The sequence below is a fragment of the Bidens hawaiensis genome, unplaced genomic scaffold (genome assembly GCF_021521415.1).
Source record: "Bidens hawaiensis isolate Kalapana, Puna unplaced genomic scaffold, B.hawaiensis_p1.1 tig00016869_1, whole genome shotgun sequence".
In the NCBI taxonomy this organism is placed as follows: domain Eukaryota; kingdom Viridiplantae; phylum Streptophyta; class Magnoliopsida; order Asterales; family Asteraceae; genus Bidens; species Bidens hawaiensis.
Window position 1 is genome coordinate 385866 of NW_027492559.1, and position 26238 is coordinate 412103.

At 32.5% G+C, this 26238-nt stretch overlaps 1 protein-coding gene across 1 annotated transcript in view; it reads right to left on the reverse strand.

The window, feature by feature from the left end:
* The window catches only part of LOC143552439 (uncharacterized), a 38742-nt gene extending 18189 nt beyond the window's left edge, over nucleotides 1–20553 (reverse strand). The window contains exons 1-4 of the mRNA XM_077042661.1: nucleotides 20384–20553; nucleotides 7147–7204; nucleotides 6817–6909; nucleotides 5530–6246 (exon numbers count right to left, since the gene is read on the reverse strand). Coding sequence (XP_076898776.1) covers nucleotides 5530–6246; nucleotides 6817–6909; nucleotides 7147–7204; nucleotides 20384–20553 — 1038 coding nt within the window. The remainder of the gene's footprint in view (nucleotides 1–5529; nucleotides 6247–6816; nucleotides 6910–7146; nucleotides 7205–20383) is intronic.
* Nucleotides 20554–26238: the final 5685 nt, after the last annotated feature.

Here is a 26238-nt window from a genome sequence, read left to right on the forward strand (position 1 = left end):
GACTTTTGTAAATATTTACGTATTAGTATTATCATATATTAATAACTATCATATTAAATAAAAGTTATATAAATAAGATGCTCGTTTAGCCTCAAGCTTGAGCTCGGGTCGATTGAAGCTTTTAAGGAGTTAGGACAAGATGAGTTAAAAGGCAGCTAAGCAAAACACCGTTTAAGATCATCTATGCATTTGCAATCTATAAAAAAACCATCAACTTGAACTAGCATATATTATTATCCGTACGTGAAGCTTGTAATAGCTTCTTGCCGGCGTCCATGAGGTCCATTTCCAGCTCATTATTATTATTATTATTATTATTAAGTAGTGATGATGATAAACCACCAGACCACATTTTAGAAATTAGTTAGGTTACTCGATGAAAGAGATACAGCAGGAATAAATATCTGAGTATACTATACGGACGATCCATTTTAATATTATTATTATTATTATTATTATTATTATTATTATGTATGCCAACTTTAAAATGTATACATGTCAGAATTATATTTCTGTTTCATGTATATGTGTGTTGCTTTTTCAGACGCTACTTTCAATTTTTTCTTTCCTTATTTAGTAATCTACGTATTATTCAAACTTCAAAATAATACAGTATTAGATTCCCAAATATTCCTGTATTTTAGTATTATGTATGATAAAATACTTTTTGTCGTTTTCTTATATTATTACTTTTTGTAACGCATTTTACACTTTTACTTTCTAAAATCATAATAATAATAATAATAATAATAATAATAATAATAATAATAATAAACATTTATATGGGTTAATTAGGATGTCAGATGTTTATGCTTGCTCAACATTATTTATTTTCGATACACCAATGAATTCTGGGTTAGTAGTAACTTTGACGATTGTAAAAATATATAATCTAAAAATGATGCTTCCCTAAAAAACAAAGTCTTTGGTCTAGTTTAAGTACACATGCTCATAACATAATACACATACTCGTTCTTTATTCTTTTTAAATGACCCAATTAAGATTTCAAGAGTACCCAGTGAGCACCTCAGTCAAGGCAAGCCGGTTAAGAGAGCGGCACTCGAGAAAACGACAAGTGCATTGGCTCAACTTGAAGGAAAGTTGTCTCGGCGTAGTGAAACTGCTTATGCTCATTTAGTGTACAACTCGGTCGCTACTAAAATGAAACATTTTTCCTATGAAGGAGTGGTTATTTTTCCAATGAAATCGAGGGAACAAGTTTTAAATGGGTAGGAACTCTATGGTATCATCCTCATTTTCATTTTACTAGAGAATGTGGGTCTATACCAATTAAGCAGGTATTACAAAGCCTTATCCAGATCCTATAATTTGTCAAAAATTCAATTTTATAGCTTTTAATATATACGAATAAATATTGGTTGTGAATCATTTAAATTGTGATTCCTTGATTAAGATGTTTATTTATACATGTATCATATATGACACATGTGACATGTGATACATTTTCGTTCAATTCCATTTTTATAAAGAGTAGCTACTGTGAGATAGATAAGTACTTCAGAACCATTAAGGCAAAATGTAGAAAAATGATACAATAAAGAATTAGGGAATCAAATTGGGGATAGAGGCACTTGAACCCTCGTGATATTTGAAATCGGCTGATTTTTCTATTACTATAAATTTTGATTTGACTTTTCTGCTTCTGCTATTGAAGCTTCAATAGCAGTTAGGGGTGAGCAGAAAACCGAATTAACCGAAACTGAATTAACCGAAAAATCGAATCGAAGCATTAACTGAAGGTTAATTTTTTGTTTTTGGACAAACCGCATTTTCGGTTTCGGTTCGGTTTTCCATTTTATAAAAACCGAAAAAACCGAACCGAACCGATTAATGGTGATGAAGATTATGAAGACTAAGATTAAACTTTGAAGATGAACAAGATGATGAATTAAGATTAGAACTAAACCTTTTAGTGTTTTTTGGTTAAGAACTTAGTTGAATTTTAAAATCTATTACTCTAGCAACTTTGTATACGTATGGTTCCACGTAACATGCGTCTAATTTTGTTTTTTGTGTTCAATATATTTGTAGTACTCTAATACATTCTTACAAGCTTAAAATTATCATCTTCATTTCTAACTTTTTTTGCAATGTCTACACATAATTGAAATAAACCGACTATAAGTGAACCGAAACCGAAAATAACCGAAAAAAACCAAAACCGAACGGTTTATATATTCCAAAACCGATGATTTTGGTTTCGGTTTCGCCTAACAACCGAACCGAACCGTGCACAGCCCTAATATCAGTTAAGTCTAGAGCTAGGGAAATTATGAGCATTACGTTCATGCATAACTTTCATAAGAACGTGAGCACTGTTAATGATATTTAAGGGGAAATTATTACGAATAGTGTCCTCTAATAATGAATATGTATGGGCACATTCACTCATAGAAAATGACATTCACTTACCCATTGCGTTAATTGATACTAACGTAGGCTACCATGAGACAAAAGATCTTCTTTATAAAGAGATTCGATATATGTTTAAGGTTCAATATTGAAAAAAAAAGGTACTACCATCAAAATATTTTACAATTTAGTAGCGAACACAAGGGAAATGTTCATGAGCATTCCAAAGCTAGTGAACTACAAATTTTAAAAAAAATTGTTAACAAATGTTTATTTTTTTCAATTACTAATGTGGGTAAATATTCATGAGCATTCCAAGCTACGAATTTTTAAATTTTTTTTTAAACTGTTTTTTTAACCTTTCTTAATGTGATTAATATAAAGATTTGAATGGCGGAGTATTCAAATCATTAAACAAAAGTCAATTAATTTAAAACTTAAAAGTTATAAAAGATTACTTAACACTATCCTAGTATACTAATTATTTTATTCAATTGATCAATTCAACATTCTAGTGAGTAGATAAGACCATACTAGAGTACCACCTTTACTATGTTATTATGCATTAGAGAAGTAATTTGAGGAAACACATTACATGTTAATTAATTATTAGTATAGTTAAAAGAACATATTTATTAAGAAAATCCTAATGCACTGATGATGTGATGAATAGTTGAATATCGATCCGAGTGAGACACGAAACAAACATGTATGACCTCTCATATGATTTGGTCTAAGACGGCGTGGTGTTTAGGGTCGTTGGGATTCAACCGTTCTTGAGATCCCATTGTCTCGAAATTAAGTTAGCATGAAATAAAACAAGACTAGAAACATTTTGGGCTGGCGAGTATCATAACATGAACGATATCCTTGATGATCACTCCGAAGGCCTAAATTAGAATCGTCAATGGTTAGGCATCTCATACTTCTATATTCACTACGGTTAGAATATCCACTGAATCTCATGTCGGAGGCTGATTGCAGGAGACTCCCTCCTACAACGAGACTAATGGTGTTTCCTTAGCATGTTGTTCATTCATGAGTTTTTGTAAATAGACTAGTCGTCTAGGAAGCCAATATTTTGTTATAATAAATTATATCTCCACGCAGGTGTAATAAGGAGGTGGTTTTTATAACTGTGTATAGATAATAGATTATTTATAAAGTACTAATTCCCTCCATGAGGTTTGACCATTTTAATAAGTTTGAGACTTGACCATTTCTAACATGATACTTAATCCTTACTATGCACAAATTGCAAGACTGTGCAACTCAAGAGTTAATTAACCGTGTGCCATAACTCGTATACACATAATATTCCTAATAAGGTTGGTTCACAACCCATAGTTGGTCTATGAACCCCCAAATATTTGTCTCCGTAAGGTTTTAAAATTGCACCCTCTAGGTTAATAATCCATTTAGATCAAATTACAAAGTTAGCCTAGGCAATCTTCTAATAATTAAGTAATAATTGCACACCACACCACACCACACCATAGCATGATCTATCCAACCTATATAACTGGGTCATTTACCCGAGAATCTATTTTGGCTTTAGACTCAAGAAGTTGCCAGTCAGATTCTTTGCAACAAGCTGCAGCAACACCACACGCCTTTTAGCCTCTTTGGACCGTTCTTCAGCAGCCGCAAGCTCTACACGTCTATTTCTGAGATTGATTTGGGCAACGTTTTCGTCCAAAAGGTGGTCTGCTTTCTTTTTCATAAGCAAGGTATACATTTCAATGTCTTCTTTCCTTTTCTGAATGGTTTCCAGGTGAGCTTCAATCCATGACACATCAATGTTGACTGCCTTTGCATCTGACAACCGTTTCTCTATTTCCTCCAGTTTCTCAAAAGCATCATTACCTTGAATCTGCTTGACAACTTCACAAACAATTTCAAGGATTGATGATCTCATGGAATCTGTTTTCAATACACAATCGGCTGCAATATCACCATGTTTCTTCAAAATGACTTGAACTCTGTTTAACTGTGTAGCCTTGAACGCAAACCATGCCACTTTCACTAGTTGAGAACTTTTCCACCTATGAAATAAACTAGCGGGTCAGTCAAGAAACGCAATCTTAGAATTTATTACATAACATAAGTAATCTCTAGAATCAAAATAATCAACCTAACTACAACCAGACCTGGCCAAACAACTTTGGCCCGTAAACTATTAAGCACTTTCTTTATTCTAGCCTGTTTGGAAATGTTTTTTCACCAATAAAAAAGCCAAAAATGACCTGGTTTTTGTCCATTTGGGGCTTAATTGCCTTTTCCAATATCAATCACAGAAATGCATAACATAATTGAGAGGTAAGGAAACATACATACAGAACGTTTCTGCTTGGGGTCTAAGATTACGTCATCATCATCATCAATAACAATAACGTGCGCCTACAAAGATAAAGAAAAACGTGTTAGCCATCATAAAAAAGTATATAATTATTTGATGTAATTTACTTTCAAGTTGTTGAAACTGTATTGGTGTTTAAGCATTTACAAGGTAGATTAAAACATTAGATAGTGTGCAATGCATGACTTACCTTCTTGTCTCTAGGCGGCTCAAGTTGGTTGCAATGGACTAGATTAGCTGATAATCCAGACAGTGAATGAGCATTTGGCAGGCCGATGGGTAACTTTAGGTTCAATGCAGAATCAGTTGACTGAATTTGATATCCATCTTCATTGTCTTGCGGTACATAAACACTTACATTTTGGTCAATAGCAGTTTGACCTTCATCAGTTTGAGTTTGCTCTTCAGACAGTGATCGAGCACCTGGTGGGCTGATGGGTAACCGTAACTGATAATCGAATTGAAATGTATCTTCAACATATTGAGTTAAATGATTGTCCTCTTGAATGTTATCATTCGAACACAGTCCGTCAACATGCATGGAACCCTCAAGATCAACCAAAAAAGTAGTGGTAACATATTGTATTGCAGGAGTGATTGCCTTTTCAGGACTACGCCTCAGTTGTTGGTCGTGTGCGTATAATACCTGTCGTGTTATGAAAATCATATTACTTTATTCATGTTAAGCAACTTATATAAACTAGATCCTTCCTCTATTTTAGGAAATGAATCATATTCCAATACAAACACAATCTATTCTATACATATGATATTCGGCTATTATAAACAAACGTACCGCAAGAAAAGTCAGCGGGCCATTATAGGGCTCTTTACCATTCCACCCTTCTTTGGTTCTCTTCAAGCAAGTTATGATATAACTGCACCAGTCCATATTAGATATGTCGGCTTCATTCTTGATTGATGAAAGAAACTTTTGATTCACGTTGTAACTCTTAGCTGTCTCACCCATGATAGAGTTGAAGATAACAAGAAAGTTAAGCTTGAAAAGTGTTCCACCTCCCGTATATGATTTAAGTTTTTCAACGACATGTTTAACAAATATTATAGCAGGATAACGAAAGGACTGTTTCCTCCATTCTTTTCTAATAATATCGATCTTTTTCCCCCGTTTATTTTCATATACGGGAATTTCCCCCATAGGCACTCCCAAAACATCACGAACCTTTGAAGGTGTTATTTCAATTACATGGGTGCCAACGTTTAACTGGTTCCGTTGATGATCACAATTGACTAACAACCAATGCCCCAATCCCGGCGGTATGTTGTCTATGTTAAATGAGAGAATAGATTGAAATCCCATATCCCTCATATCCAACTTTTGAACATCAGTCAACCCTTGTAACGCACAACACAAGTCGTTTGGTGTGGCTGTCGTTTCAATTTTCATGTTAGCACCACCACCACCACCATCGTCGTCGGCGTTGTCATCATCATCAACATAATCATAATCATCGTCATCATTGTCGTCGTTGTCGTCATCATCATCAAGTGACTACAAAGATAAAGCAATACATGTTAAGTCTACATACAAAGTATAACTGGAATGAATAGCTGTTGCTAGAAATTGAAGTAAAAAGCTGCATCAAATCGCATAAAAAACTATAAAATAACACCAGAAGTCGCAATAACTAAATTCAGAAAATCGCAACGTATTTATGCAGTGAAATAAACAAAAAAAAGGTCAGAAACTGAGTTAAATGACGGGCAAATATGAAAATTTTAAATTTTAAGTTTTCAGAAAATTAAGGGTAAATGGTGTTTTATCGAAATATATTAAAATGTGTAAGTCTGGTATTTTTACCATTAAAGAAGGATGCATATAATATTTAAGATGTTTCGAAAAGTGTATATAAAATTCAACCAGACCCGAGCCGACCCGTCCCGTCCCGTATTGACCCATAAACCATTAAGCACGTTCTAAGTTCTAACGTATGTTTGGAACTGTTATTTCAACAAACAGACTTAACAAAAGCCAAAAATTCACCAAGTTTTGTCTATTCAGGCCTAAATTGCCTGTTATAACATCAATACAGGAATAACTGAGAGGCAGAAAGATATATACCGAATCTGACACATGTTCAACCAGCTCACATTGATCATCTTTGGGGTCTACGGGTTGTAAATAACCATCATCATAATCATCATCAACAGGTAACTACACATATAAAGCAATACATGCTAGTTAGTCTACACGCAGTGTATAACTGAAATGAAGAGCTGGAAATCGCAGTAAAACTAAAACAAGTTAAAAACTGCAATAACAGAAAACTAAAGAAAAATTTTCAATAAAGAAAAGATATATGAGCTAATTATGTGGAAATTAGTTTTCCCCCAACCTTTTTCGCCTGTTTTAGTTTCTTGTTCGGTCCGTCTGCGTATTTTAGTTTGTTACATGGTTCCTCTGTGCATCCCCAAGCGCGTTCCTTTGTCTTGCCCATATTTTAACCAATCTGCAATCGAATAACAACGCAACAATTACTAGCAAATATACATATATATAGATATAGATACATGAACCCACCCATATATCTATCTCTAAATAAGCAGAGAATTAAGTTGTTGGTACAATACAATACAATAAACAGGAGGACAACAATGTGTTTTCTAGAAAAGCATAATAGGTATCATCTGTGAGCTGCAAAGCATGTTATAAAATCAAATAATATGTTGGTTGATCAAAATCTAGCATCCCCAAAGCTAGCAGTGTGCAATCCAATCACAACATTAATTAATTAATTACCTCAACGGAACACTTGAAATCTGGCCGATTTGAGCTTAGCTTTAAACCTAGGGTTTGAAAGAAAAACTTATTCAAACAACAAATTGAAGAATATAATGTCTGTCAGAGTACAGTACGTTCATGAAGAAAATTTGTGTATATGGATTCCTTTTATTGTTTTTCTAAAACAAGACCATAGAGTATGACTTTATCCATATTAACTTAAAAAGGAAAATTTTTATTTGTTAATAACAAAGCTTATTAAGTATCAACAATGTTAAATTTAGAAAATTCTTAGCATGGTGAATCAAATTAGTTAGACAATCATCCGATCGAGTCGCATAATAATAAAAAGCATTACAAAAAGGAAGACGCTGAAACGCATAGTGATATGGATGTCGAGGCTAGTATGCAACACATTACGAGATGAGGAAGATAAGAAAAATAAGTAAGTGAATATAAGGGCCCTAGGAATGGATCGAAATGAGTCGGGACATGATGTAAAAGTGGGTTTGCTACCGATCAGGAACACTACCCCACCCTCATTGGTACCGAACCAAATTTGGTACGTGTGGTGAAGTGGTGTTAGCAATCCCCAAGAAGAATATGACCAATGGATTAGATAGGGCATGCACAATGGGGCAATTAATAGGGGCGAGGGGGGGGGGGGCGAGTTTTATTTGTCGCATGCGAGGTTTGAGTAATATTATTATATAAATATATATCCAAGCCCATTAGCCCAAAGATCAAGCCCGTAACCCATCCTACGTTGTCAACATGCATTTCACTTTAAAACACTTTTGTTGTAATTACCGCGAAGACCACCACCGTAGATTATATCATCTTTATGCGATAAAACATGTTTTTGATCTCATCTGGCTATCAAACGATTGTGGATTTAAGTCAAGAGGACAATAGAGGCTCATAATCGTGTGATTTTCAAGTAGCTTATCAGAAGGAATGACCATATATGTCAAAAAAGCTAATACGAAAACTTAACCATAGTGTTCCAAGTGTAATTCTTTTTTTAGAAGTTATGAGGCCATAAGTCTTTTGCATCTTTAGATTCCAAAATGTTGTCATTTAGCTTCTTTATAACAAGATGAAGCACATTATTAGTCACACTGAATTTACAACAATCCAGTTTAAAAGTGTTCGAATTTACAATTATTATATAAAAAAAATATTTTTCGACGACAGCAAATAAAACAATTCAATGTGTAACAAATTCAAAATGAAACTAGCTAGTCAAACAAGTTGGAGGTTGTCAAGAGGGTACTTCGTAATACATAAAGCCCTACGGAGTTAGAACAAAAACCGGTTTGGGTATTAACCAGTTTTCAAGGTAAAAAGCCCTACTCGATTGAACCGGTTCGGGTATAGACCGGATCGATTAACAAGTAAAAAACCAGAACAATCCGGTATCTACCTATTCTAGTAAAGAAATATAATTGTGACACATGTCATATTGTGGTTAAACCTCACAACTTTTTTCCCTTCAAAACTAGGATCTTGATTGACCTTAATATATATCTATATTCACTTTACTTTTATATTTTATTTATATTATATTTATATATTTTTATAAAAATAAATATTAACGTATTATTTTACTACATATTTCAAAATACTTTGTGAAATTCAAAAATTAACAATCATGTTTGTTAAAGATTGAAAAGAGTATATAATTTCAAATGTTATCTTTATCATATATTACTATGTATATTATTGAAGATTATAACTTGGTTTTTAAAGTCAAAAATTGGTAAATAGATTGTTTGGTACAAGTTAACTATATTGAGTCAAAATTTGTTGTGGGTCAAAACGAGAAATCTGAGTATTTTTAAAAGTTTGAGAATGCAAATAAATTTATCGTCAAATTTGTTACGAGTTCAAATTGTTGATTTGAAAATGTCAAACAGATAAAAGTTAGAATTTTAAACATGATTTGGGTTTCAAATTTATTTTCAATGACACTTTTGGAAAAAATTAAAAGGTTCGAGATTTGGTAAATTGATTATTTTTCCCTCGACTATTAAAATTTAGGAATAGATAGTGAATACTTACGACATGCCACCCTAAGCCTATCAATGCTTCTAACTTCAATCAAATTTGAAACATTTATGTAAGATTTAACTTTTTCTTTAAAGGTGATCAGAATTCAAAACGCTGTATAGGAACCATGTCATGTAAAACTATGCTCATATGAAGTAAAATATTCACAAAATTAATTAACATGTTATTTTTTATGTTGTCAGACTCATCAAAATCTTTTTCATGGTTTAGCTCAGAAAAACATAGTTATTGAAGAACATCCGTCGATATAATTTAATGTTCTTCTTTCCTTCTATGGGTTGTAAATTGATAAATATATCAATAAATGTAACACTCATTCAGTATTTGGGTTGAGTGGACAGAACTATTATTATATGAGAAGTCTTCTTCCTGAATTATTTCAATTATACATATATGATACTGACAATGAAAGTTTCAATAAAAGAAGCTTTCTCAGGTACGTTTTTGCACGTGTATTTTTTTTAAGTTCATTTAAAAAAAATCATTTTGTGATATAAATAAAATTAATCTATATACACATAGTATATACAAGTATAGATTTAATTATTTTTGTTACTTGTAATTTTATAATTTGGATAATACCGTGTGTTACACGGGTTCTAAAACTAGTTTAATTAATAAGCAAACTAGAAAACGATCGGTTACCAACTGGTCCTTGGCTCATATTTTAAAACCGGTTACGAACCATCGGGTATGATCGGGTTGAAACCGGTTCCGGTTCAAAGAAACTTTTATTTTCACCACTAGTTAAAAGTATGTGAAAATTATTTAGTTTTTACCCACGAGCATGATAAGGCCCAACAGGCCTACGTGAATCAAAGCTGAAATTCTGTATTTGTGTATCAAGCTAGCAAGCTTGGCCTCCTCTATTATTGTGAAACATCACTTTTCTTATACTTGTCTTCATGCATTATTTCAAAAGATATTCATCATGTAATTAAATTTTAAATTTGAGGGTTTTCGGTGATGTCAAACATTCATTTACTCGAATGGTTGCCTTAGGTGAAGTCATGTTTCAGTCTTCGATTGGCAAACATTATTTTTTGTGGTGATTTATTTATTTATTTTAGGTGATATACTGCACAAGTCTAAGCTGGAGTGTGGATGGAAGCACACTTTTCAGTGAATACACATACGGATTACGGAGTCATTAGAGTTTGGGGCATTGGTTTGGTTGCTACTAGAGATGTCACTATAGGTAGTATCGTACCGTTACCACATATAAATGCTCTCTTCGGGATTCAGCTTTATCTTTTCGTTATTTATGGTTATGAGAATTTGAAGTTTTGGAGACATTTTGTTTAGTTGCTACTTTTTTGTTATTTCCTTAATTTGTTACCAATTAAGGAAGAGGTTAGACTAAACGTACCCCCCTCAATTGCTATCCATACACCCTCCTGAACTTTCATTTTCTCTTAACATTTGTAATTGACATTTTAGTCCCTTTTATTTTATTTTATATTTCTCTCAAAATATCAAACAAAAAACTATTAAGTTTTATTGTACAGTTTTTTATATACTTTTGTTATTGATTTTATTATTTTATTTCTTTAAGATCTTACTAAAAGTTTCTTTATTTTTTTACATGTACTAAAAAGTTTTGTATGTTTTCTCTAGCTAGTTTATTACTTTATTTATTTTATTTTTTTATAAAATGCATTCAAAATAATTTTGTTAGGTTTGGATACATGAGATTAATGTTACATTAGAAAATAGACAATTTTTTTTATCAAGTTGTATGTTATTTAACCTTTTTATATATAAAAAATAATACTATTTTATATAAAAGAATGTAAACTATCTCTTAATTTTTTTTAAAAAAATGGTTCTCCAAAAAGATTAAAACAAGTATAGAAAAAAAAACATTTTTTTAAAACAAAAAAATAACGTTTTTTAGATAAGAAAAAAAAACATTTTTCTAAGTAAGAAGAAATATATTTTTATTAAAGGCTTTTAAAAATACATAAAAAGATAAATTGAAAAAAAAAATTGTAAATAAAAATAGAAAAAAAATGCTTTTATAAAATAATAATGATAATAAAAGATAACAAAATGACAAAAGAAACAAACAAAAGGTCTAAATTGTGTTAATGTAAAACTTGAGGAAGGGGGTATGTTTATTAAAAATAGATGAGAGAGGGAGCACCCGGAAGAAAGTTATGAGATTTTTCTTTGTTATCTTTCTTTCATTTGGAATGTTTGATGTGCAACTGTTATGAATGCAATTTGTGAACTTCAATTAGTTTGTTCACCTGTTCGAGTTTAGTCGTGCAAGGTAACTAGTGAAAATGAGTTTGATCAAACTATAATAATGAAAATGAAAAAAGGTGAATGTGATTACTAATTAAATGAAAACATCAAAAAAATAGGGTTAGGCTAAATGTACCCCCCTGGTTGCTTGTCATACCCCCCATTGGAAAAACCAACTTTCATATTAACCCTTGAAATAATATAATTACTAAATTAGCACAAAAGTAAGGATTTAATATTATTTTTTTACAAGTTTGCGTTTTCTTTTTATGATTTCGAGTTTAGGGTTTTGGGTTTTGGGTTTCGGATTTAGGGTTTAGGGTTCGGTTTCGAGTTTCGGGTTTAGGGTTTCGGTTTTAGGATTTAGGGTTCAGGTTTCGGGTTCGGTTTCAGGTTTATGGTTTCGGTTTTAGGGTTTAGGGTTCAGTTTCAGGTTTAGGGTTTAGGGTTCGGGTTTAGGGTTTAGGGTTTAGGGTTCGGTTTCGAGTTTAGGGTTTAGGTTTTAGGGTTTAGGGTTTCGGGTTTCGGGTTTTGGGTTTAGGGTTTTGGGTTTAGGGTTTTGGGTTTTGGGTTTATTTTGTAAAAGATAAACTGGTAAAATAAGGATATTATAAATATATATACTATTAAAATTAAAAAAAGATATTATAAATATTTATAATATTAATATTAAAAATATTAATATTAAAAAAATAAAATAATTGTAATACTTGATAGTTTTTAATTTGATATATGTAATGAAGGTTATCAAATGAAAGTAATGTTGTAGGGACTAATATGTATATAAATAATGTTAAAAGCTAATTGTAATTTATGTAATAAGTTCAAGGGGGGTATATTTAGTAAGAGTAGAGTAAGGTGGGGGTACATTTAGCAGCACCCAAAAAATATAATAAAAAAAGGACACTGATCCATCGAGTTTTTTTACCATAATGAGGTTTGAGGAAATTTTATTTATTAAAATAGGTGACTCTCAAAGTATTTACTAAATTAGGTTTTTTTCCTCTTTCTTTTATTTAGTGATTAAATATATATTCATGCATCTGCTTTCTTCTCCAAATCATTGTTCAAATCATTGTTTTAAATCATTATTTAAATATATAGCCGGTTTCAATTAATATGAATTATATAATTGTTCAATATGATTTTAAAATTATTTAGTGATTAAATATATATCCATGCATCTGCTTTCTTCTCCAAATCATTGTTCAAATCATTGTTTTAAATCATTATTTAAAGTATATATAGCTGGTTTCATTAAATATGAATTATATAATTGTTCAATATGATTTTAAAACTAACGATAATTATAGCATAATTCAAATCATTTTGTTTTAAGAAAGAGAAGAAAGTAAATCATTGTTCAAATCATTTAGTTATTTAAGTTCAATCGTTGGTTTCAAAATCGTATGTTGGACTTAGTAACAAGTTCCGATTATGTAAAAAAAATATTATGATTCATAAACATAACACATTGAAACGCATCTGTGTGAAAGAAATAATTATTTCTTAATATTTGTAGTGTTAGTTTTTATTTGATTCAGTGTGGTTTATAACTTTATATTGAATGGTTTTTAATGAGTTTCAAAGAAGTAAAAAATTGTATTTTTATTTTTGGAGTTTATTTAGATGGTTTTATTTAGTTCTTTTTAATATGGTTTGATTATAAGTGGCGTAATCGGTGAGATTAAAGCTGATATAATGCTAAATATTTATATTTCCCGTGTATATTTTAATTAATATTTTATTAGTTTTTGTTCGTTTTTAGTCGAGATTTGTATGCTATCAACGTTTTTATGTTTCGTAGGTTCCGGGATTTGATCGTGATTAAAAAGGGCGAAAAACGAGCTAAAACGAGCCGAAACGGAGATCCGGAACGCGCCAGGAAGAACCAGAGCAGAGAACCGGTCAGACAGACCTGCCCCCATAGAAGAGCACGCCGCGCCGCGCCAAGGGGAAAGGCCAAATGCCCTAGGCGCGACGCCTAGGCACAACTGGACTAAAATTATTTCGTTTTTACTTATTGTCGAGCCTTGTTTTCGCTATTTAAACACCTTTAACTTAAACCTGACACAACCTTAAGCCACCAGCCGATTTTGAGAGAATTATTAAGGGTTTGAAGGTGATTTGAAGCTAGGAACCAAGGAGGATCAAGAGTTCTTTCATCTGGGTGTTCAAGGATCAATCGCAAAGGGTTTTATCGCTCTAACTTTCGTTCCTTGTTCATTATTTGTCATGTCTTTCCTCTTTGTTTTTAATACTTGTTTAGGATTGTTTTTAATAATGATTCTAGGCTAGACTTCATGTCTACCTAGGTTTGATGAACATGTTCGAGACTTGATTCTTGCTTTGGACTATTGTTTGATTATGGATTTCGTTATTTAATAGTAAAGACTTGGTTTTGTTTTCATGATGCGTATAAGTATTTATTATCTTGATTGATTATTAACTATTGCTTCACATAGATCTTTTATCTTTTAATTGTGTTCTTTAGATTTAGGGTTTATGTTTAATCATTACTTGGTGTTTTGATTATTATGGTTGAATAGGCCTATTAGATCATAGAAGCTTGTTAATTGTTGGTTAGGGTTTTAAATGCTTTGCTAAATTCCAATAGCTGTAAGGTGAGGAGTTGTTCATGTGTCTTGGTCAATTGCATGCTAGGATAGTTAGTGACAATATTCTTGCTTATTGTGTTGATCCATGTTCATGATGTCATGTTAGCTTATCAAGTTATCTAGGATTTAGTGTTTCGTAAGATTGCTTGCTTTAGATACTATTAATTAACTCTAATTGATGACTTTGCGGAAATCAATAATACTGATTGCTTAATAATCTAATAATTGTTTTTTGGGATTTCATTTGATTCAGTCAAAGGTCCTTAGAGTTTGTTAGATGAATACGTTTAGAAATCAGTTTCCATAATCATGTTATTTGTCCATTGCTTGATGATTGTTGATGCATGGGATTCTTACCCAGGTAGATTCCTTCTCTTATTGGTTCCAATCTTGTGTTTGATTTCTTGTTTCTCGTTTACTTGTTTATTTGTTTTCTTAGTTTAATATTAGTTTTAAAATCCCCCTTAAAACATTAATAATAAATAGTCGTGTCGTAAGTCGAGTCTAATTAGTTAATTAACGTAATTTATAAAGTCCTGTGGGTTCGATATTCCGGACTTACTTAGCTTTAATACAATTGACCGGTTCACTTGTCGGTGTTTTGTTTAGTTGAGTCTTAGGTCTAGTTTTTATTACTTGTTTAATTTAGTTAATATTTATTGACTATTTTTAGCACATCAAAAGCAATGAGCTTTTTATGGGTTAAAAATCAGGCAAAATGGATAAGGCTAACGTGTAAGGCCCCGTTACCGGTAGCCATACTATGGTGTTGGATTTACTCATAAACGGAGTTCTAAATATCAGAGTTAATTAAAACTTTCGCGGAGTATTAATAATAGTCATCCATTCATTACAAACATTCTTAACTTGTCTTTAAAACATAATATAAATGATAATATCAAAACATCATGACAAATCTTCAGATGCCAGCCTCTTCAAACCTGCCATGTGTCCATCTCAAACCAGCTGTCTCAATCTGTTAACCTGCGTGCATACTAAAAGTTAGCTACGCTGAGTGAGTTCTAGTTAATCTCACATTATACCGTACATACACTTACCTTCGATTATGCATCCGAAAACACATAATCGTTACTTTACTAATTTACTTTCATTACATAGGTTCATACATACGTTCATACTTTATTACTTTCATACTAAATAAATTATTGTCGTTTTCTATCTCAGATATTATTAGGGTCCGATCCCTTCCTTTTCTATCTCAGATATTATTAGGGTCTGATCTCTCTTTCCTTTGCCTATCTCAGATATTATTAGGGTCTGATCCCTTTCTTGTCTATCTCAGATATTATTAGGGTCTGATCCCTTTTTACTTATCTATCTCAGATATTATTAGGGTCTGATCCCTTTCTTCTCTATCTCAGATATTATTAGGGTCTGATCCCTCTTTCTTCATCTTCGTACATACTGTCTATACATTCCCATAACATACATACTTTCTTTAATCATTTATACATATTCATATGTTGTACATATATCTATCATACACATCCATCTATCATAAACATACCTCCCTTGTTAGCACGTGCAATATCCGAAGATCGTTTACGTACCGACAAGCTTTCATTCACATTTAAGATACACATACATAACATATAAATCGTACATGGCATACACTTACCATTTAAGGTAAGTGTATTAACTATCACATCGAGTATGCACACAGCCCCGAAAACATAATAAGGAAATGGGGCTAGAAACTCACCTGAATGCGGTTACGTTCACCGTTTATGGTAATCCCCTTCTTGAGCTGTGCACGACTAACTGTATAACAATTACACGTATCAATTATCTATCACTACCCATATCGCGTCTCTAGTCTAATTATAACCTTCAACGGACGGGGGTCCGGGGGCACCGCCCCTGGCAGCGGGGTTTAGGGGCGGCAACCCCTAGCAGGGTCCAAGGGGCAGAGCCCCTGGCTGGGGTCGAGCTGTCTTATCACATTTTCCATTAACCGTCTTATCACATTTTCCACTACGATTTTAAATTATTATTTAATTCGCCAACTTGTTTGCTATAACGAATTAAGCCTAATTCGTTATCACAACACTGTCTAATTCGTTATATAATCTTCCTTGGTTCGTTATCCAGATTCGTCCCTTATTACCATCAGATTCGTCATTCCAGATTCGTTATCTTATTTAGCGAATGAGCCTGTAACGAATCATCAGATTCGTTATCTTATTAAACGAATGAGCCTGTAACGAATCATCAGATTCGTTATCTTATTTTACGAATGGGTGGTTAACGAATTAAGGGATGATTCGTTATCAAGTTACACGAAAGAGTCCCGTTCGTTATAACCGCATAACGAATCACCCATCCCTAACGAATCATCAGTAGTTCTTATCCAGACTTTGACTAAAGGGTCAAAGTCAAAATTGTCAAAATTTAGCAATAAAAATATAGCAATAAAAATATATTATTGAGGATGGGGTTAAAATTGACTGATTAAAAATTTTAAAACCGGGCTTAATGTGATGGTCATAACAATTTATACAATTATACTTTTAACAAACAAACTAGAAAAACAAAGAAAATTATGAAAACAAAATCACCTGATATAGGTAACTCATGTGCACTTGTGTCGGCCTAGACGAACCTGTCTCCTCAACTCACTCAACAGTATCTGCAAACTCTCACACGTGTAGAAGCATGCTTCTCACAATATTAGAATATGCTTTTTAAACTGTTTGCAAAAGTGTTGATTTTAATTACCGATCTGAGTTAAATAAATTTCATAATTAAATTTGTTAAAAGAGTAAATACGTTAAAATACCTAACTCACTTTCGTAGGAATCACGATTGCATTTAGCATATGCAACAAGCCCTTTAAACCCCCCGGTAGCCCAAGTGGACGAGTAAGGTCTTGTGAGGGTTTATAGTGAACTACACCCACAAAGTTCAAATACAACAAAAATATACACGTACCTGAATCAACCGTAGCAAAGTATGAACGAACCTTGGGTAGCTGCAACTCATGTCAAGATGATTCTTTACCGAAACATTGCAAACTCTGACTTTTCCATGTGTGGCATCCCCACACTTGACTTTTGCTACAGTGGTACGCTTGAAATAAAACGGTTAAACAAAATACAAAAAAAATAAAAAAAATAAAATACAAATTGAAAATAAAATCCGGTCTGCCTCTCGATCAGCGCTAAGTTTTTGTTAAGGTCTTCAATCGGACCGTTACCTGATTGGGCGGTTATGGTGGTCTAATGGAACATTTACCTACTGAAATTCTCAAATAAGCTTGGTAATTAACGCACCTCGGCTCTGTCACACCCCAACCTACGGCGGAAATGCCGGGGCGCGAACTGATTGTCACATCTCAAGGTTACTATCATGCAACATTATTTAAATGACAATATCTATTAATTAAATTAAGTTTTCAAATAAATCAAATACAAACAAATACATAATCCATATTCATACAACTTATATCACAAATGATCTTGATTAATTATTTTCTAACTTAAATTCTTCACTAAGTCTTCACCAACATGCATTAAATTTCTACGATAACCTGCATATGCGTATAAAATAGAATTTTGTCAACAACACATATTGAGTGAGCGACACACCAGTTTAATTGTACATATAGTATATATAAGAATAAGTAATTGCAACAAGTCATATGAGAATAACAAATTAACCAAATGAGCAAGTATAACTGAGATGTCGAGAAGCACAAAGGCTAACGACTGGCGTATGATCATACTAGATTGAGATTATGTTGGACCTCTCCGAATGCGGAAGCATATAAAGCAAATAAGCACATAAATAAGTAAGGTATAAGTTGTTAACACATAAGACAATAGTTGCAGTTTTGAGTATAAGTATATATGAGAAATATATTTTACGCATATGTCCCCAAAACGTGGAAAAAGAAGTAAAACAGGGGAATGTGGTACTCACCTCAATAGACGAGCAAAGGTGAAAAGTGGATATTAAGAATGATGATGGCGGATCACGCGTTGACGATAAAGCCTAATAAGGATAATAGAGTACGAAGATACTAAGTTAATAGGTCGGGTAGGAGAGTTCGATAGTTATGATCTTTATTAAACTATATTATATTATTAGTTTATAAATCCGTTTAAAAGTATATTATAACATTTGAGAAAAGATCCAATACACTAATGCTTATCGTACAAATACGTACGCGAATTCCATTTTTCACGAATCGATCCATGAAATCATATCCAAACATCTCGGAATCGTCAATACATATCCAATCAATCATTGCTTCACTGAAAAAACAGTTTTGGATGGTTAATCGATCAATTTTTTACTTTTTTTCACAAAGAAGGTTTTTGAGCGTTTAACGAGCGTTTAATGAGCGTTTAAGGTTTTGTGAGCGTTTTAGGTTTTTGTCTTTTGCCTTTGAGGGTCTCGCGTACCTACCTTACGTTAAGCATTAGCGTACAGTAACTGCACCCTATAACATTTAATATAATATTTTAATTATATAAAATATTATATAAAATACATATTTAAATATTATTAGTTCATTTAAGTATATAAGTATATTTATATATAAAGTTCACCTTTTGTATATATATATATATATATATATATATATATAAACCATTTATATTAGTTTACGTGATATAATATATACGTATATATACATATATGTTTACATATACGTACATACACAGACGAAAGATGCGAGAAAACACTAATATTGTAGTCGGTTTTGATAAATAATATTGTAAATTACTGATTTATTATTTTAATTATTCATAAAATAGCTTTAAAAAAATAACTTCTAAAAATAATCAAAAACGGGGTGGCAGGGTCTCCAACCCGCGACCTACCACTCCGCAACCTTAACAGCAACCAACTGAGCTACATAGAAAAATGGTTAAAACCTTCAAACGATAAATTATAAACAGACGCGACTGCGGATCAAACTAACTCAAACCCTAACAACAATCAATTAGATTAATCTGATGATTGTTAACTAGTTTTATGTTAGGGCTTTCGTTAAGGATACAATGGCGATTGTAATGCTATAATCAATTACCTCAGAGGATGCTTGATGATGGGTTAATTGAACGAGATCGTGGACAACATAGATGGGTCAAGAACGGCTAACAAGGGACACCGATAATAAAATTGATTATAGGGGTTTTGATCGCGAGGTTCAAAGAGTTGTTTCTACACGTTTAATTGATTTATCAAGTTCGTATTCTTGTGTAACAATAAACGAGTTATATACAGTAGTATAAATACGATCAATTCGTATAAATAATGATTTTGTTTTCCTAATAAACTACGTCGGTTGGCCGATTAAGGTAAGAGAATCACAATACACAAATCAATTTCCAAGTTAGATGCGATAATTGAGGTTCAAGACATCCCTAAAGTAGACGGGTATAATAATACGGATACTGTTCGTCGGGTCTGGATCTTGGGTAATAAGGTTGGTGTGTTTTAATATAATAATAATACCATAAATTGTAATATGGTCCTTGCAGTTTGAAGGTGAAACAAATTGGGGTTAAAGTTTAAGTTTGGGCTAATTTTGGCAAAAGCATGAAAGTTATAATTACAAATAATTAAATAATATAACAATAATTTAATTAACTCGATAAAAGTGATAAAATTTCTCTAGCATAGAAATGGATCGGGTTTTAATATAAATAGTAAATCTTGGAAAGTCTGAGTTGTTACAGGCTCTGTTTCCCCTGTCATGTTCAGCATGTCCAATGAATCTATCCGAACCTGTGTGAATTCAAATTTCCCTTCAGAATTCCAAAATATGCTTGGCGGTTTACACGTCGAGCCCACACACTCTTTCTTATCTTTGAAATATCAAATATTTATCGGGTTCGAACCGAGAATTTTTCCATCGAGTTTCCCGTGTATGCTCGGTAGTTGAGGTGTTGTGTCCATAATTTTTTCTTGTGGTGCACACATCAGAAGAACTAAACCCAATATGGGCCAATTTCTTAATACTTTGCCGACTATCCTTCACCTCCATCTTCCTCTTCTTGAAAGGTACTTTTTCTTCAACTCGATCCACACATTCAACTGTGTACTCCAAAAGGTCTAGACCCTCTCCCTCAACATCCTCATCAGCAACCACAACTGATGCATTCATTGGCTTTTCAGTAACTAAAGGAATTGGTGTGGTATTATTCTCCACAACCACCTCCTCAAATTCATTCTCTGAAAGATCAATAGCTTCATTTATTATTTCATCATTCACTACGACACAACTAGCCAACTGCTTCCGATCTCGTTTAATTTGGGCCACATCTTCAAATAGTTGACTCATCAGTTCATCTTGGGCAGCATTAGACGTTTCTTGAAGGGCCAACCTCTGATTCAAAGCCTTATTTTGAGCCTATTGGTTTCTATTCTGAGTCTCTTGTTCTATCTTCATTTGCTTTCAGAATTCCATCACATCCTTAATCGACTCCTCTTTGTTACCCGAGGAATCATTTTGATCTTGCTGATAATTACCTTGACATATACCACCATGATTATAATATTGAGGGAATTCCTCGTATAACAGTTGGGATTGTTCATGGTAGTAATAGTTTTCCTCCTTTTTATAACTCTCAAACGTTGGAGTCTCGGGCCCATCACTTTCATACTCACATGACTCATAATATCCCTGGTAGTTTGGTGTAGGCAGTGGATATTTCGGGTATTGCCTATTACGGCCATGTTGGTTGATGTATCTTTGATTATAACTATCTGGCTCGTAATAACTTTAGGGGTTGTATGAAGGCGGTTCATGATATGGAAATGAATGGTACATATCAGCATCTTCCACGAACTCATATCCTTCATGTGGGTCATAGACCCAACTCCCAGTCATTGTGAGTTACCTACACACATGAAACACAAGAATACCCCGCATAAAATCAAACAAAAAACATAAAAGAAAAACAAAAACAAAAACTAAACTAAAGCAAAAAGAATAAAAACTAAAACTAGCACTTTGCGCGTTGATTCCCCGGAAACGGCGCCATTTTGATCGATGTCGAAAGGTCAATAGAAAACATTTATAAAATACATTTACTAGAAAGGGCAAGTAAGATGTTGAATCCACATGGAATCAGTGGAAAGTGTTAATCAAGTTCAATACTTAATAACTAATTATGCTAGGCGGACAGACGATGTCAAGCAGATTAAATGTAGATTTGGTTGTAAAAGAATTAGAAAAAAGTTACCAACTCCGGGTTTCAAGTTGTGAAGCAAACTAGACCAATTGATTATACCTATTTGGAAAACTCGTTTGATTACACCTATAATCAAAAGACTAGATATTTGACCTTGTTGATCGTCAGAACTTAATCCGAACAATTGGCTTAGTTGAATAATAACCTAATTGATTACCAGTTTTAGGGTTTGATAAATATAAGTGATTTAATGGCTAAAGATAAACAGATAAATGACTCAAAGAACTTAATCCTAAAAGTTGATTACCACAAATCAATAAACTGATAAAATCACAAAACATTCAATTGCGAAAAACTGTTGAATGTATAAACAAACATAAAGGTTAATCAATCGAGGGGGAGATAAAACTTTCATTTGAGATTATTTGGCTTGTATCTTCCTACATTTGCAAGGTTTCTTGAAAAATTACTGCAATTCGGGTGGTAATTCGTGTTTGAAAAGCTGCGTTTAACTGAGTTCAAGACTGCAGTTGTTCTTCGATTGGTGATTGATTTGTTCAAAGATTGAAACCTGACTATGTGGGATACGAGTGTCTGTTCGTTTACTTCTTTCTGAGGGACTTGATCCTGACTATGTTGGCTACGAGTAAATGGCGGATTACTTCTGTTGAGGGGGACGATTCTCGAACGAGTTGATCTTATTGAAGAATATACGAGTCTTGTCATTGAAGTGAAGAATTTGATCATTTGAGGTTTATTAATGAAGGTTGGAACTTTGAATCTTATGCTTAAACATTTGCGAACAAGATGTGGAAGAGCTTCAAAGAGTATATTTGGATACACGTTATCAAGAAAGGGAAAACCGAAGTGAAAGATGTTGAATGATCGAGTTGTTCATGAAGATGTGTGACGAGGTTAAACGTAAAGATATGTTTTTCTTTACCGGTGCTGACAGATAGCTGATGACTTGATGCTGATTGTTGAAAGATTTAACAATATCAAACGCCAGTGGATGATCGGAATGATCTCCAAAAGTTGCTCACTTTGAGGGGGAGATCTGATATGAGAAGCTACATGTTATTAGTTTGCTGAAAAAGATTTAAAGATTGTTTGTCTGCACAAGCCCGAAAATCATCAGTCAAGGGGGAGTCTGTTAGTGCACGGTTTGTGACTGGTGATTTTCAGTTAAAGTATTCAAGGATAAAGTATTCGATAGCTACGGAAAATGGGGAGTCTGTTAGTGCACGGTTTTGGTGTCCGTAGCGATCGAATAAGTTATAAACGGTTTAGTCTTTGTATTTAACGTATATTGTAAATAGCCTATAAATAAGGAGCTCATGCTCATAATTTATTAGAGAACTTGTACATAGTTTAAGTTATTCTCTCCATAACTTATCTCCACCATAATGTATTTACTCCATAATTATCAATAAAATATTATATTTAAAGTATCGATTTCGTGTTGATGTATCGTATTAGCGGCTAGATCTTGGTCTCTATGACGTTCTCTCACGAATGATTGATCAACTCTAGTTCCAATGTAAAGATTCAAATACCAAAAATTCTTGCTTACAAACACAACCCTACTATCGGAGATGGTCACGAATGGTTTAGCCTTGCATCTTAATTTTGAATAGCTTCATTGATTGTTGCAAGGATGATAGCATGGATGATTATGATGATTGGAAGGTGTTATGATGGTGTATGATGGCTCCAAATCACCCAAGGATGTTAGGATACGAAGCATAATCGATTTAGGGTTTATCCCGGCTTAAATATGGAAGAAAACAAGCCCAAAAAGCAATTCCCGTCAGACCTGGCCGTAGCCTACTGCTAGGCCACCGTAGTCTACGCCAGGGCCGTAGGCTACGGCCCTTAGTTGTTGTCTTACGGCTCCCATTATGCCATTTTCATATTCTTCTCGTCGAGAAACCTAAAATTCTTATATTTTGGGTTTCGTGACTCATTTTTTAGCCCGGATATGCCCGTTTTACTTTAGATGCACACGAATCACTTACGAACATCATTTTCTTTATAAAATCTTCATTCCAACTCTGTTTTCCTCCCTGTTTGCGGCCACGTATTCGTATTTTAATTCTTTATCATATAATATATCATTAATTTCATTTCCACCGCATCATAAATGCTACAAATTAGTTCCGTTAAGCTCCGCACACCTGTAAACATTAAACCACTCAGAGTATTTGTGTTGGATATATAAAAACACTTAACATACACAAAATTAAACACTTAAAATACATCCTTTTACCAATACATCAGAATATCAACTGGTCGTAAAGTAGATCTCCCTTTAAGAGGATCCGTGAGAAAGTTAACATGGGCCTCCTTTTTAGCAGAAATCCTTTCCCGTTTAAGAACATCACACAGAACATCCCTAAAAAATCATGTTTGTATTTAAAGCCAGACAATTCTTTGCAATGCACCGCATGGTATCCAAAAGAATCCAAACAGACCTTGTGACAACAGTTTTTTATTTAATAATTACCAGGTTAGGAGCTCGTGTGCAACATGGGTTAGAATAAATGAATTTATTCCACAATGACACAATATAAAACACAAATAATGTGTTAAATTGTTTATATAAATATATAGTTAACATTAGTTTTTTAGATAAGCTTATTTAGTTTTCTAACTTAAAATTTTATGTTCTTCTTATCATTCTTATGAAATTTTTTAATTTTATTTTAACCTTTTATATATATAGTTTTATATAGAAATTTCTAAATCTCTAAATATTCTTTGTATACAAAATTTATAGTTTTTATATGTCACTTTACCGTATATATCTCTACATATATTTCATGTCATCATTTTTATTTTTGTGTTCTCAGCAAAGGATATACGATATCAAACTATACAAAATACATGCAAATATCCACTTTCTATCTTTTAATTTCTTTTTCTTACATTATAATGGTTATGAGCTTTGATTTTAAGCTCTTCACATTCCGAGCATATTATAACAATATCAAATTAAGCAACAAAAATCAAGGAAAAAGTAGCACGTATAATGTAACCAAAATCAACATATATGATGCATTCTACTTTTTCGACCGGCTTACATTACCGATTGATTCGAGTTAAGCTAAATGTATCTTTAATGAGTAAAATAAATAAAAATATGAAATAAAATAATAAAACGTGTCAGACAAATAGTACTTCATAATTAATATTATTAATAAATATATTATTATTGAATATATATATTTTAAGCACATTTTTCATATTTCTTTTATGGAGATATTAAAAACTCGAGAGAACAATCTGACCAAGTTTAACCCGTTTCGCATCATACTAAATAAAGTCATTGATGCATTTACAGATGCTACAAGAGATTTGGATCTTAAAAGAGATATGCAAAAGTTACAAAATTAGATTATAATATCCACTAAATTAAGGCAAAGCCTAGGGTCGTTCATGGTCTTGTTTTTTAGGTTAAATCATGAGCCAAGCCGTTAATAATGGTTTTGTATTATTTATAACTAAAAACTGAACCGTTAAAATTTTTAAATGAAACCGAACATCGAACCGTTACTAACGGTTTGGCTCTTGTTTAGTTTTATGGTTTTGCCTCATTAGGAGTTAACACAAATTATCCTAAATTAACCTTAAGTTAGATTGTGACGGTAGCAAAAATTAGAATGAGTCAAGTAAAAAGTTAAATATTATATATCAAGTGTGCGGTCGGATAATAATTCTAAAATCATTTAGTTGTTTAGTTGCAAAACTAATATTCTTATTGAAAGGAATATAACATCCACATATAAAATATATTCATTATAAAGTTGCATAGAATCAATAAATATATTAAAATACATTCAAACTTAAATAAAAAATAACAAAATACAAATGCACATTACATTAGCTTGAAGTTTAGAGCTAATTAAAAAAAACATAAAGATATGCGATACATATACTCGGTTGACAACTTCAAATAATTCATTCTTTATTGTGCTAATTTTAACCCGTTTAAGTTTGAATGGAATGCATCGAGTTACATTTAATCAAATTATTAGAGAAAAGTTATTTTTTGTATTAGACACTTATGCCCTTTTAAATGAAGGTTTAGATAAATCTTCTATGAAAATTACATTAAAAATTAAAATTTGTAGAACCCGACGTCAAAGTGTGTTAAAAAAAAGTCACAATCTTCAAAGAGGTTTATTCAACTTTAGTATACTATATCTAGATTAAAGCACACGTTTTTTAATATGTTTCGAAATTGATGGATCAAGTTGACTTGCAATCGTTTTTTCTAATTATTTCATTTATAAATAAATAGTGCATCAAACTTTTTTAAATAAACAAAATTCAACATATTGACATATTTAAGATAAAAGCGGTATTTTTGAAACTAAACCAAGCCTTACAGGACCAACCGGGGAAAAATCGAAAAATAAAAAAGTGACTGGTTATTCGCAAACCCGAAAGACCTACTTCATAGCGGAAAAACCCAATCTGGATAAAATTAAATATTTTTAAAACTAAGCAACCACACATAATAATTCATGCACCGGCTTATGACAAGTTTGATGACAAATACATTTTATAATAGTAAGCTTCCTTATAGCTTTCTTCCTTGAGTAATGTGGGATGAGAATAATGTAGTTTTTTTTTAATCTTAAGGTGTAGGT